The sequence below is a fragment of the Geotrypetes seraphini genome, chromosome 6 (genome assembly GCF_902459505.1).
Source record: "Geotrypetes seraphini chromosome 6, aGeoSer1.1, whole genome shotgun sequence".
Taxonomy (NCBI): Eukaryota; Metazoa; Chordata; class Amphibia; order Gymnophiona; family Dermophiidae; genus Geotrypetes; species Geotrypetes seraphini.
The window spans coordinates 146,474,838-146,490,201 of NC_047089.1; the positions used below are offsets into that span (position 1 = coordinate 146,474,838).

General features: G+C 41.8%; 1 protein-coding gene across 5 annotated transcripts in view; it reads left to right on the forward strand.

The window, feature by feature from the left end:
* MAP4K4 (mitogen-activated protein kinase kinase kinase kinase 4) overlaps positions 1-15,364 on the forward strand; it is a 447,614-nt gene that overhangs the window by 149,164 nt on the left and 283,086 nt on the right. For all 5 annotated transcript variants that reach the window (XM_033948219.1, XM_033948217.1, XM_033948220.1 and 2 more), the window contains exon 3: positions 1,385-1,441. In XM_033948219.1, the coding sequence (XP_033804110.1) occupies positions 1,385-1,441 (57 nt within the window). The remainder of the gene's footprint in view (positions 1-1,384; positions 1,442-15,364) is intronic.

Sequence of the window (15,364 nt, forward strand, 5' to 3'; positions counted from 1 at the left end):
CCAGCATATGCACATCAATTTGAACCCCCCTTCCCTCCCTCCCTCCATGTAGTTCTACTCCAGGGCCCCCTTCCCCTGAAGGTCTGTCCCCCCTTGAAGGCCTGCACCTTCCCCTGAAGGACGGCACCCCACCCCTAAAGGCCTGCCTGTCCCACCATCCCTGAAGGCCTGCTTCCTCCTCGAAGGCTTGTCCCCCTCCTTAAAAGCCTGTTCCCCCTTATCTGCATCCCACCCCTAAAGGCCTGCCTGTCCCCCCCCCCCTTTGAAGATCTGCATTCCCCCGAAGGTCTGCCTTCCTGTCCCCTCCTTTGAAGGTCTATTCCCCCCTGAATGCCTGTCCCACCCCCACCCGGAAGAACTGCTCACACCCCCCGGGAAGGCCTGCGTGTTCCCCCTGGCCTCCCCTAGTGTCTGGCTTCCCCCCTGGCCTCCCCGCACCGCTTACCTTCGAGGAACAGCCTGCAGATAAGATCGCGATGCTAGCGATCTTTTCACTGCTTCTGAGCTGCTTCCTCTGCCGTGGTCTCGCCCCTCCTCTGATGTCAGAGACAGGATCGCGGAGGAAACAGTCAGAAGCAGTGAGAAGATCGCTAGCATCTGCAGGCTGTTCCTCGAAGGTAAGCGGTGCTGGGAGGCCAGGGGGGAAGCCAGACACCAAGGGAGGGAAACGGACGCCAGGGGGAAGCTGGATAGCAGCACTTCCTGACTGACTCTCTCCCCTTGCCCTCTAAAGCAGTTGCGGAAGCAGCTGGCTAGCAAGAGCAACGCTGCCGCTCCTGTTTTAGGGGGTGAGGGGGGAGGGTCACCCGAATTGGGAACTGAATTTTTTTTAAAATTTTTATTCGAATCGATTCACCTGAAGTGAATCGGTGAACCGATTCGAATTGTGAATCGGGCAGCACTAATTTATAGTCATAAGAAATAAAACATTTGCTGGAAATTGAAACATATTTATATATGCTGATGTTTCCTTTTTCTCTACCCTTGTGAGGTGTTGATAGTATACACATGCAGGGGAGGATTTAGATGCTGCTTGAGAGCAAGATTAGCATAGTATGTTTGTGTATTATATAGTAAATTTGGAGAAAAGTGAAATAAGACAACTGCTCCTTTGGAAGAAATTTATTTGGAAGATGTGCTGATGCAGAACTTTTTTTTTTTGTGATTTCAGTTAAGTGATGTTGTTCTACTGTTTGCAGATAGTTAAAATATCACCCTTCACCTCTTTAGCACTTTGAATGAAGAAAGATGAGCAAGATGTATAATGGAAAACATCAGTCTACTCCCTGCACTTTTGTACTGTGTACTAATTTTTTAAATTAAAAAATCCACAAATATGAATAATTTTGTACTTAACCATTTCCTTTTTGCTTTGCTTCTGCAGGGCCGACATGTCAAAACAGGTCAACTGGCAGCCATCAAAGTCATGGATGTTACGGAGGTAGGGAATGAAATCTACTTTGAGTTATTGGAGAGTGACACTTTACAGGCTGTGTATAGGAGAACTTCTGTAAATGTTTCTTAACAATGAATAAATGTATTAAAATTTGTTGGTTCAAATGTGACTTAGGTTAATAGTATCTATAACTTTCAAAATAAAAACCTAATTAAATTACTGTGGGAAGAGCCTGGAAGGACTTTGACATCCTGCACACTGCTGATATGTGCGCCTGGAAAGGATTCAATTACCCCGCGCTAGTAATTTGCCCTGAGAACAGCTGAGCCGGACTACCGCTAGCCACACCCCTTTTGCTGACGTTTCTCAAGGGTTTGTGGTTTTAAACACACCAAGATTAGCGCCGGAGGTGCAAGGTAACATTTTACTAGTGCCGCTGTGGAGAGATCCTGGAAGGACTTTGACATCCTGCACACTACTGATCTGTGCGCCTGGAAAGGACTAGTAACATCATTCAATTACCCCACGCTAGTAATTAAATGGATACATAATTAATTTTGTCTAAAGAGAATCTTAGAAAGAGATAGATGAGGCCCTGAGTGTAGTCCACCCTTCAGCTTCCAAACAGGATCTTTTGCATATAAATGCAAATGATGTTAATATAATTTGGCCGAGGGCTGGCTCAAGGATCTGTGGTGCCCTGAACCAAATTTCACATCAGTGAGCCTCCCCCGTTCTCCCTTCTGGTGTTAAAGGGTGCTAAAATCGAGGCAATTCTATAAATTGGCACCTCAGTCTAGGTACCCCTAGGCTGTGCATTTAGCATCGGGTCTAGCATAAATTGGCATTGGTGCACCCATGTTCAGACATGCCATCTAATGCCATGTCAGTGGCAGGCATAAGTTAGCAGAACTAGGTGTTCCAAGTGAGGTGTCTAATTTGCACATTCTGTAAACTACACACGCATCTGGGAGTAACTCCCATGTTCTGCCCACATGTATAATCCTATATAGTAGTGTCAATGCGCTATACCTTATAGCATAGCTTCTAATGCACACAGGTGCCTGTCAATTAATGACACCCTTAACATGTGTAAGTGGCATATAGTGCTAGGTGCCAGCTTTATAGAATTGCCACACATAGCTCATAGCAAGATTTATATTGAAAAAACACAGTAACACATGCAAACAAACCAATTTCTTTCTGACCTGTAACCTGAGAAACAGCATGTGTGGTTATTTCAGACAAGCGTGAGATCTTACTAGTGCCACTGTGGGGAGAGCCTGGAAGGACTTTGACATCCTGCACGCTGCTGATCTGTGTGCCTGGAAAGGACTGGTAACATAATTCAATTACCCCGCGCTAGTAATTTGCCCCGAGAACAGCTGAGCCGGACTACCGCTAGCCAAACCCCTTTTGCTGATGTTTCTCAAAGGTGCGTGGTTTTAAACACCCCAAGATCAGCGCTGGAGGTGCGAACGCCTCCGTGTCACGCCAACAAAGGAGCGCAACTAAGGAGCACACTCCTTGGGGTGCTCCTTTGGTGAGACTTTGGGCATTGGTATATTTAAGGGACATGGATAATGAGCCAGTTACTCTGTTGGTAGGACAGGGGAGATATGGGAGTTTGTGGAATATGCCCTGTTGTAAAAGAGATACACCTGGCGTAACAACAGATTTCAAGAAGGTAGAGTTGTTGAACAAATGTCAATCTAGGATTAAATGTGGATATATAAATGTTAGATCAGCCAGAAATAAGGTAGTTTTAATTTATGATTTATTGAGTGAGGGTGGATTTGATTTATTATGTATAACAGAATCTTGGTTTTTAGAGTCTGATTTTAACCTTGATTAGACAGTGTTGTCCACCTGGGTTTGGTTGGGAATGGGCATGTTGAAAGGGAAGAAGAGGAGGGAGTATGGTAGTTTTCTCAAGTTAGAATAGGTAGTGCAAGAAAGTACACATCAAGCTGGTCATGTTTTAGATTTAATTTGTATGTCCCATGTAGAAATCTTTTAGAAAATACTCTACAGGTTGAACAGGTAATTTGGTCTGATCATAAATTGTTGTCATTTATGTTTGGCCCAATATATAAGAGTGAGGGGAAAAAAAGAAATGCGATTGATAAGACCTTATTTTGACATAAAGGATTTATGCTACCGAGTGTAAATATAGATAAAAATGATTCTTTAGATGAAATGGTTGCCAAATGGCATGATATTTTGATTAATGCTTTGAATGTTGTTGCGCCTGAGAAATAAATTGTGATGGAGACAATATAAACCTTGTCCATGGAGATCAGAAGTGATAGTGCAGGTTAGAAGTGAAGTTAGAAAAGCAGAGCGCTTATGGCATAGAACTAAAGAAAGTGAGGATTATGATGATTATAAGATTCGACTTACTGAATATTTTAGCTTATGTGAGAGTGAAAGGAATCAATATTATAAGGAAAGGGTTACTCAGGCATTAAATAGACCAAAAGAATTGTTTAGTATTGTTAGACACCTGGATTAATGGATATGATGACTCTGTAGATTTTTATGATCTTGATGTAGAAAAGTATGCGCAGTTTTTAGTGGAAAGAATAGGTGATACTCAACAACCACTTGATAGTTTTTGGTGGGAAACATTGTGCCAAACTTATAAGTTTGAAAGTATGAGTTCAATGCATTTGGGACATTATAAGAATTTCAAGGAAATTTGGGACCCATTAACAAAATTTTGTAAGAATTGATCATTAGTTTTGACCTTTGATTCTGCACATCCAGGATGGGTGGATGGGAGGGGAGGGGGGATATGTAATTAATTTATTATTTGGTTGCAAGGTTGTTTATCTTAGTCATTTGCATTATATTAAGTGTTTTTACACTTTTAGGAAGGGTGGGTGGAGGGGGATATGTATTGTATCATTTGAAGGAATTGAGTGCTGTCTATTGTGTTAATTGATTGATAATATGTTGCAATTTGTGCTGGTTTTTAAATGAATAAAGATTTATAAAAAACAAACAATCCCCAAAACAACCACTTGATGAATTTGGCTTTAGTTTTGAAAAGAATTCAGAAAACGAGAAATGGTCTCATTTTGAAACTGTAAGACATATCTGAGGTACATAAAGTTATTTGTAGTTGTACACCTACTCGTGCCATTCAGGATCCTGGTTCCTCAACAATTATTCAACAAACGGTTAATAAGGTGACTCCAGTTACTAAGATTGTAAACAAATCACTGGAAGATGGTATTTTTCCAGGAGTTTGTAAACAATATTTGAAATTGTAGTTTTTATGTTGTATGTGTCTGTATAGGGCAGGAAATTTTTATAAAAAGACATTCCCGTGCATAAAGATGCCTTTACTTGTAGAAAAGGCTTTTTATAAAATTGCATAGTTCTTTATTTGTGCTGACACAAGTATAGCTTGGGACGATTTGGAGGTAGAATTACGATGGATGCAGGTTTATGCTAGAGTATACACATGCATTTACAATAACTTTGGAGGAGTAGTTAATGTGTGCATTGGCACTTGTGTTCTATGGTGAGAGATGGTTCTGTGTACCTATTATAAAGGCACATAGGTGCCTTTGTTGACTTTATACACATGGGTTAAAATAAGTGCCTTTTAGGACTTTTCACATAGGTGTCCTGTTTTATAACTTGCCAAGAGTAAGGCATTTGGATCAGCAAAGCCTATTTTTTTTTAGCTGGCATTAGATATTGCCCATGGATTAGCTGCATTCTTTCACTGTTTTTGTTCGCTCTGTGTAGTTAGGGAGCAGTTTAAAATGAACTGGAGAAAATATTTCTTCTCTCAATGTATAATTAAACTCTGGAATTTGTTGCTGGAGAATGTGGTGAAAACAGTTAGCTTAGTGGAGTTTAAAAAAAGGTTTGGATAATTTACTAAAAGAAAAGGTCATAAACCATTATTAAGATGGCTTGGGGAAATCCACTACTTATTTTTAGGATAAGCAGCATAAAATCTGTTTTTTCTCTTTGAGATCTAGCCAGGTACTTGTGATCTTGGTTGACCATGGTTGGAAACAGGATACTGGGCTTGATGGACTTTTTGATCTGCCCCAATATGTCAAGTCTTATATTCTTATATGGCCTCTATTTTCTTCTATTGTAAACAAAGTGGTATAGAAAATATTTAAAAATATTTTTATTTATTCAAATAAAATACGTGAAGGGGCATAATCAAAAGAAATGTCTTAAGTCTGATTTGGACGTATGCTGCTAGACGCCCAAAGTTGGCAGTGATAAAATGTCCTTTCTTGAAAAATACGTCTAGAAATTTTTTTTTCCCTGGAAACTCGTCTGTCTGGATGTCCAGACCGCCAGTACATCTATCTTTATACCACATTTTCAACCAAAAATTCATCTAAGTCCCAAATGCCCAGAATAAGACCATGATGGACTAGCCATCCAGACATAGCAGCAGAGCATTGGGGCACCTTCCAGGTCACTGCTGTGAACTTCACAAAAAGGGTGCCACATAAACATTTCACCATAACTCCCTTATAGGATATGGTGAGACCCCCAAAATGCACTATACCCACCTGCCTACAACCCCATGGCAGTACAGTAAGGTTTGTTTGTTTTTTTGGTGGGCTCACATTTTTCACCATAAATGTAATAGAGTGGCTTATGGGCCTGGGTCCTCCTCTTTATGGTTCACTACCCCCCCCCCCCCTGCTACTTAAGAAACCTGTATGCAGCTCTACTAGGCTTTCCGATAGCAAGTGCTGATATTTTCCTAGGATAAGCAGGCAACATATTCTCACATGTGGGTGACGTTATCCAGTACGGACAGTTTTAAAAGTGTATTGCCAGTTTAAGAACTTAAGAAAGTTCGCGAGCCCACCCGTACCACCCATGTGCGAGTGCCTTCCTGCCCAACGTAGGCGCGCGACTCCTCACTTCTTAGTTTTTTTGCGGAATTAAGAAGACGTGTTTTGAACATTGTTCAAATTTTTCTGCCTTTTGCCTTCCCGCTCCTGCGTTTTTTTTCTTATTTAGATTTTATTTAGTCTTTATTTTCTTTGTTCCATTTTTCATTTAAAAAAAAAAAGAGGGAAACTTTTTTATGCCTCGCGGGCATTAAGAACATAAGAATTGCCGCTCTGGGTCAAACCAGTTGTCCATCCTGCCCAGTAGTCTGCTCATGCAGCGGCCCTGAGGTCAAGACCAGTGCTCCAAATGAGTCCTGTCTCACCAGTTTAGCATGAACTTGTCCAACTTTGTCTTGAAACCCTGGAGGGTGTTTTCCCCTATAACAGACTCTGGAAGAGCGTTCCAGTTCTACCATTCTCTGGGTGAAGAAGAATTTCCTTACATTTGTACGGAATCTATCCCCTTTCAACTTTAGAGAGTGTCCTCTCGTTCTCCCTACCTTGGATAGGGTGAACAGTCTGTCTTTCTCTACTAAGTCTATTCCCTTCAGTATTTTGAATGTTTCGATCATGTCTCCTCGCAGTCTCCTCTTTTCAAGGGAGAAGAGGCCCAGTTCTCTAATCTCTCGCTGTATGGCAACTCCTCCAGCCCCTTAACTATTTTAGTCGCTTTTCTCTGGACCCTTTCGAGTAGTACCGTGTCCTTCTTCATGTACGGTGACCAGTGCTGGATGCAGTACTCCAGGTGAGGGTGCACCATGGCCCGGTACAGCGGCATGATAACCTTCTTGGATCTGTTCGTAATCCCCTTCTTGATCATTCCTAGCATTCTCTTCACCCTTTTCACCGCCGTAGCACATTGTGCAGATGGTTTCATGGACTTGTCAATTAGAACTCCCAAGTCCCTTTCCTGGGAGGTCTCTCCAAATACCGCCCCGGACATCCTGTATTTGTGCATGAAATTTTTATTCCCGACATGCATCACTTTGCACTTATCCACATTGAACCTCATTTGCCATGTCGATGCCCATTTCTTGAGCTTGATTATGTCACGTTGCAGAACTTCGCAATCCCCCTGTGTCTTCACTACTCTATATAACTTCGTATCGTCTGCAAATTTAATCACCTCGCTCGTTGTACCAATGTCCAGATCGTTTATAAAGATGTTGAAGAGCCAGTGGGGCCTCTTTCTTCTACCTCAAACCATTGAGTTTAATTTAGCTAAGGCAGTTTTCTTGTCAATGTCACGTCCGCTAACTGGTTTTAAGAAGTGCGGCAGATGTCAATGGCCAATATCACTTAGACCCTCACACTTGGTGTTTGCAGTGTCTTTGCCCAGAACACATGTCGATTGCTGTATGCGTCGTTGTTCTCTTCAAAAATGATCCATCAAGAGCTGCAAACTTTAATAAGAGAAGTTAATTGGTACCACTGTGCTTTCTGGAGACAGGTATGTACATTTTTATTCTGATATTTGTGGCAGTGTGAGGAGGTCGGTGATCACTGGAGGAGTGTGTGTGGGTCTTTATGTTGTCTCTGCAGTGGTTATCTGGTCACTTTGGATACCTTTTTGGCACTTATACATTGTAAATGAGCCGATGTAAAAGCAGGTATAAGTTTCATTCAGGAAGTCTCGTAAATCAATCAATTATCCCAGCATGATGACTTAAGTCTGTGAGAATATCCCGCCCAAATGCCACCCTAACCACTTTTCCAGATATACCCCTTTTAGCTCTGGATGCATAGCGGCATTCAGAGGCCTAAAAAGTCCCTGGATACATCCAGAAAGTCAGTTTGATTATTGGCACTTAGATGACCTCTCTTTTAGGTCATCCAAATGCCGACTTGGGGCAGGTTTTTAGATGTTTAAATTTTGATTATGAGACCCTTACTGATGTGATGAAACAAATGACTTCTAGTAATAAAGTACTTATGGTTCCTTTGATCTTGTATTTGGAAGAATAATGTCAAAAAAGGGGAATATTGAACACACCTTTAGCATTGGATGTCTCGGGTCAGAGCCTTCCCTTTGGTCCTTTGGCTTTCTCAATGTCACTTTTGATCCCTTTGGTCGTGCTGGTCCTTTCCGGTCTTCTGACCACACTGTGGTCACTTTTGAACACTTTAGCCCTTTGGCCACACTAGTCATCTTTGGATTAGGTTAGAGGCTTACTGAGGGTTAGGCATATGCCAACATTCATCCTCTTGAGGGTCATCTGCCTGAGACCCTAGATAACTTCCTCCCCAGGGTTAAAATCCATGGTGTCCTAGTCTTGACTCCCTTTTTTGCTCAGGCTGAACCTTTGTCCACCCCTCTTTGGGAGGAATCAGGGAATTCCATTCTCTCTTGTGCTCTAGGACTCAACCTCTACTTCCAGTCCCTTTCTGTCTTCTGGAAGCCTTTTTATATGTTCAAACCTAGCTAATTTTTCCATAGGTAAATACATATACAAATGAGTTTCGATCGGTGCCTCTGTGGGGCTTGTTCCAGTCTTTAGATCCAGGTTGTCTTATGATATTGGTTTTCCAATAGTGGTTCCTTCTTATCTTCTCTTATTTCCAGTGACGAGATGTACACCCCATCACAACATCTTAATACCAGGCTTAAGAAGACGGGTGGCCTATACAGTAAAACCTTAGATTGCAAGTAACTTGGTATGCAAGTGTTTTGCAAGACAAAAGATTTTATTAAATTTTAACTTGATATACAAGCAAGGTGTTGCAATACAAGTACATACACTATACACACATCACATCATCACAACTGAGCCGATGGTTCTTTTTTCTTTCTCTCTCTCTCTCTCTCTCTGTCTCTCTCTCTCTCTCACACACTCTCTTAATCTCTTTCTCTCACACACACACTCTGCAGGAGTGTAGTGACTGTTCTAAACAAGCAAGGTTTTGCAATACAAGTACATACAGTATTTTGTATTAAAGTTTTTGGGTTGTGGAGTTTACATTATTTCTTATGGGGAAATTTGCTTTGATATACGAGTGTTTTGTATTACAAGCATGTTTTTGGAATGAATTATGCTCGCAAACCAAGGTTTTACTGTATCTTGTTTCATACCTCGGGGACCTAAACCTTTGCCTTTATAAATAAAACTTCAAAAGAAATACATTCTTTATAATTCTCTCCTATTAAAGAAAGGAGATGAAATTAGATATGATCTCTGGATCTCAAAGATGCTTACATAATCTTTGATCCATCAACACTGCTGAAGATGCCTCTCTTTCTAGACATACCATTATCAGTATGATGTCTTTTTCCTTTTAGGCTTCCATAAGCCCCCAGGAGTGTTCATAAAGGGTCTTGTCAAATCCCTTATTGTACAGATATGCAGCTATCTAGTCTTTCCATAGTTACTCACCTGCAGCAGATGTTCTCTGAGGATAGCAGGCATATTCTCACATGTGGGGTGACATTACCCACGGAACCAAAACTGCAGGCTTTAAATCGGGGCTTCCTCTGCTAGCTTCTGCTTTGGAGCAGGCAAGGAAATCCTTGATCAGCTGTTTTATTATTTTTTTTAATGGATGCTGAGCCAATCGGGGCCCTAGGCCCGTCCCAATGCATCCCAGGATGCACTGGAAAAGAGAAGGCCTCTCGTTTTGAAGAGGTGGGCCTGCCAGCATGAGGAAGTAGGCATTCCTCCTGCTTGCCTTGTATTGATGATATCAGGGGGTGTCGGGAGGTGGGGGGACATTGGTGATAGTATTGAAGGTACGGGGGCATGGTGTTGGAGTGGTGCTGGCATGGAGATGGTGGCAGGAAGGAGTGGGCATCCCTCTTACCAACTTGTATTGAAAGTATGAGGGGATGTCAGAGGGGCTCAGCAGGAGGAATGGGGTCTGTCTTCTTTTTTAAAAAAAATAGGTACAGCTCGTGTGTGTCTTGTGCATACCACAGAACATACAATACAAACATACAACAGCTGCACCCATACACACACAGGTGTTCAGGGATTCTCTTGCTGGCTGCAAAACAGCCCCTAATTCAGTTAAGCCTGCAGCCAGGTCTGAGCTGTCATATAGCCTTACTTTCCTGTCAGTACCTGAGCCAATCAACGTTCAGGCACTGACAGAAAAGTAAGGCTAGGACAGCTCAGACACTGCTATTAAAGTTTGCATGGGAAACAACTGCTTTTCCTGCTGTGATTACATGGAATGCTCATTAGAATACTAATGAGCTCCTTGTAATGCATTAGCATAGGATCCTCAGTGGCTGCTAAAACAATTGAAAGTAGCCATGAAGAACACTTTTGGTCAACAGCAGGACTGCTTTCCTTGCCAGTAAGAGTGTTTTAACGACTCTTACTGCCATGGAAAGCTTTTGAGTATCAGGGCCGTGTCTTTGAGAATTGGGATTTAGTTATAGGAATTCAGTAGATCTGGCTTCTCAGTGGACTGATAGTTTGTTTAATAATCTAGTGCTCAGTCTCCTGGGCTGCCATCTTATCTCTGCTAATGGTTTCTTCCACTTATTAACTGAACTCTTCTGATATTCTTCTGTTTACTACCAGTTAAGGCCTCACCCCAACCTACAGTGTATTCTTTAATGAGATAAAGTAACTTTGCCTCACCCTAGATCACACACACAATACCCAGCTGTTGCAATCCTATCAAAGTGATCAAGTCCAGGCAAGGTCTACTTTTAAAGATTGCCTGAATCATTTTAACACTAGCTTTTTATTTTCAACAAGGAGGTACAAGGGAGGACACCTAGGGGAGAGAAGACATGAGAAGTGATCCACAAAAGCATGGTATAATGCTTGGCTCTTTATCCCCATTTATCACTCATTAGACTGGTCAAACTATTCAGTGCAGTAAACAACTTCACAATATCTTTGTTTCTGTATTGTAAAACACACAGACATGAACCCTACTTTTTTCCTTTTTATTTAAAAATGAAATAGCAAAAGGGGGAAATGTCATTAGCTTTACCTTAGGGAGTGCTCAGTGTCGATCCTCGAGAGCCACAGCCCAATCGGATTTTCAGGATATCCACAATAAATATGCATGAGATCTGTTTACAAATAGATCTAATGCATATTTAATGTAGATAGTCTGAAAGCCCGACTGAGATGAGGCCCTCAATGACTGACATTGAGTTCCTTGTTTAGTTCTGCAATTGCTCCTGGTCTCAAACTTTCTGGATCGCCTCTTGATGGTGTCCCTGCTTGACTTAAAGGAATGTGGGGTTTCACTGTCGCCTCTATTATTGATCTGATTAATTCCAGCTTGACCCAAAGTGGCATTCCTTCCATATGAAAATAATCTGTAATTTATCTATATTTTAAGAAACAAGCAGCAAAACTATGGAAAACTCTGCCTATTATGATCAATAAACAATTTAACTTTTAAGAGTTTCAAAAAAGAGCTAAAGACCTATTTGTTTGAATAATTTGCACTTACAAAGATATAACTATTTTCTAACCAGTTTATAATGTTGTATTAGCTCATTTATTTTATGTAAACTGCTGTGAACTTCCATGAGATACTGGCGGTATATAAATAACTAGTGTTTAAGCCCGTTACATTAACGGATGCTAGAATATATGTCTGTCTGTCTTTTTTTCTTTCTGTGTCTCTCCTTGCCCCTGTTTCTTTCTTCCTTTCTTTCTTTCTTTCTGTCTCCCTCCCTCCCCCTGTCTGTCTTTCTTTCTTTCTTTCTGTCTCGCTCCCTGGCCCTCTTTTCCTCTCCCCCCTTGCCTTGCGCAGCAGCATTCCCCCCTTCCCTGCGCAGCAGCAGCATTTCCCTGCGCAGCAGCAGCATTCCCCCACTTCCCTGCGCAGCAGCAGCATTCCCCCACTTCCCTGCGCAGCAGCAGCATTCCCCCACTTCCCTGCGCAGCAGCAGCATTCCCCCACTTCCCTGTGCAGCAGCAGCATTCCCCCTTCCCTGTGCAGCAGCAGCAGCAGCCCTCCCCCTTCCATGTGAGCAGCAGCATTTCCCCCTTCCTGTGCAGCAGCATTTCCCCCTTCCTGTGCAGCAGCATTTCCCCCTTCCCTGTGCAGCAGCATTTCCCCTTCCCTGTGCAGCAGCATTTCCCCCTTCCCTATGCAGCAGCAGCATTCCCCCTTCCCTGTGCACCCACCCCTTACCTGCTGTCCTTGTCCTGCAGTAGCCCTTCTCCCTTCCTTTTACCTCCCCCCTGTCCAGCAGCACCCATTCTGTTCTCCCTGTCCTGCAGTAGCCCTTTTCCCTCCCCCATCCAGCAGCACCCCTTCCCTGCTCCTCCTGTCCTGTAGTAGGCCATCAGTAGCGTTTCTCATCCCCCCTCCCAGGTCTCACACAGCTGTTGGGAGGAAGTACCGCAAATCAAACCACCACAGACTCCACTGCCACGCACATGCCGCATGCACTGCACATAGAACACGGCCACGGAAGCAGAAATCACTTTGGCAGGGATCACGCCGTTTCAACTACACATGCACAGATAAGGGTTTTATTATATTAGATGATTGTATTATATTCTTGCCCCACTAACTTTCATTCTATTACTAACCTACCTCTTCTTGATAGTTACAGAGAAAGCAGTCTACCAGAAGGTCATTAGGTTCTGGAATGCCAACAATATTACCATCCAGTCTGGTTTCAATGAAGGTCATAGAACAGAAACTGCTTTCCTTGCTATGATGATTATCGATTATCTTGATGCCGGGAGGCCTATAGAAACATGATGGCAGATAAAGGCCAAATGGACCCATCTGAAGTAACCATTATGTCTTTCTCTCTCTAAGAGATCCCACGTGCCTATCCCAGGCTTTCTTGAATTCAGACACAGTCTCTGTCTCCACCACCTCTTCCGGGAGACTGTTCCACGCATTTACCACCCTTTCTGTAAAAAAGTATTTCCTTAGATTACTCCGGAGCCTACCACCTCTTAACTTCATGCTATGCCCTCTCATTCCAGAGCTTCCTTTCAAATGAAAGAGATTCGACTCATGTACATTAATATCACATAGGCATTTAAACATCTCTATCATATATAGGACTACAAGGCAGGAGAGAGATGTGGAAGCTGGGACTCCTCCTTGCTGATGTCACCAGGGCTGCCTATTTGAGTGGTGCAAGTCAAAGGTGTGCTTCTTAATGCACTTTGTGCTGTGAATTGTGCAGCCACAGTAAGCTCTCCAAACAAGACCCTCTGACACAGCAAAAAAAACTGCTGAAGAACCCACTCAACAAGAACCAAAAACCCAACAAAGACAGGACAGCCAAAAGTTTGTTATAGGTACATTACCTATTATATAAATAATATCCCCTAGCTAATTCTTCCTTAATACAACACTCAGAATGCTATAAAAACATAGCTAGAATGTGGATAAGACTAGGTTTACTGGTAATTCTACTAGGTCAATTAACAGCCCACTAATGAAAAGCCCATTATCTATCATCATAACCAATAGAATCTGCATAGAACAGACCCAAACACAAATGAAATCCCATAACACCACAACCCAGTAATGAGGAAAATTGAGGTAGACACAGACAATAGATCCCAGAAGAAACACAAGAAATCAGATCATGGTAGATTGATCAACAACCTTATGACCTAAAAGGTTAAACTTAATTCCTTCCCAAACAACTCCTTGTTCACAATCCCTGGCTACTATATTAATTCTAGATTCCTGATCAACAAAACAGACCTAATCAGAGACTGGCTAATGCAAGACCAACACAGTTTATTACTAGTAACTGACACCTGGTTGCAATTACTGGATGACCCAGTAATAAAGACCTTCTTCCATATGGTTAAAATACTACATCTACACAGAAAAAAAGGAGGAGGGGTAGCAATCATCTATAACAACTCTTTTGATGTCACCATAGCCAAATATTACCTCTCAGAAGCACTGGAAATCATAGCATGTGAAATAAGACCCCCTCCCTAAAAGACAAACTAATCTACACCACCTGCTACTGCCTACCAGGGAAATTGGAAGAAGCCAAAGACCACTTCAGTGCCTTCCTCATCAATCTAATGCTGCAAGACAATGCTATTCTTGTTGTAGAAGACATGAACATACACTTAGACAAAACAGAAGACAAGACATCTTAGAGTTTCTCTCTTTCCTGGAAGACATAGATCTAGAGATACTATACTTCCCAAAGCCCCACAATAAAGGTCACCAACTAGACTTTATAATAAGCAATAGTAAAAGGATATGATTCAAGTTGTAATTATTATACTTGATTGTAAATAAGAAATGTGATAAAGAATTAAGAAAAGAAAAAAGAAAAACAACCTAAAGATATTAGCAAAAAACTGGACACCCGTAATATGGTCAGGCTACTTCCTATCACATTTTACTATTTACTGGCAAGAACACCAAAACAAGAAAATAAGACAACAGAATTACCAAAGAAATAAGAGGTAAAATAGTCAATATTGGGCTCCTTTTACTAAGGTGCGTTAGCGTTTTTAGCGCACGCAGCAGATTAGCGCACACTGACCCCATGCTGCGTGGCTAGAACTAACACCAGCTCAATGCTGGTGTTAGCGTCTATCGTGCGGGGCATTGTAGCACATGCTGTTCCGTGTGTTAAAGCCCTAACGCAGCTTAGTAAAAGAAGCCCATTGTATTCTGGCAAAAAATGGATGAGAAATTTCACAACCAAGAAAAACCCCTAGCCATCAACAAATGGAATGAGAAAGTCAAGTCCTAGATGAAATGTATCCTAAAAGAGTGAAAAAAAATCAGTGATAGAAGAAATTCTCCGCTGATTCACAGAAGAACTACTATCACTGAAATGGGAAAGCAGGATCTTAGAAAGAAAATGGAATAAGCAGCAACCTGAAAAAAGATCAACCACTACAAAACCCAAGCAAAACTAGCCAAATGTAAGTATCATTCTGAACAAATTGGAAAAGGATAACCAGATTTGAAAAAAAGTATTTCAAATATACTTCCAAGCGAACCCAACTGAATTACCAACCAGATTATCAAAAGCACCATCAGCCGATGAACTGGCAATTTATTTCAAAGCAAAAGTAGACCGCATAAGAACTGACACTAAGATCAACCATTACAAAACCCAAACAAAACTAGCCAAATGTAAGTATCATTCCGA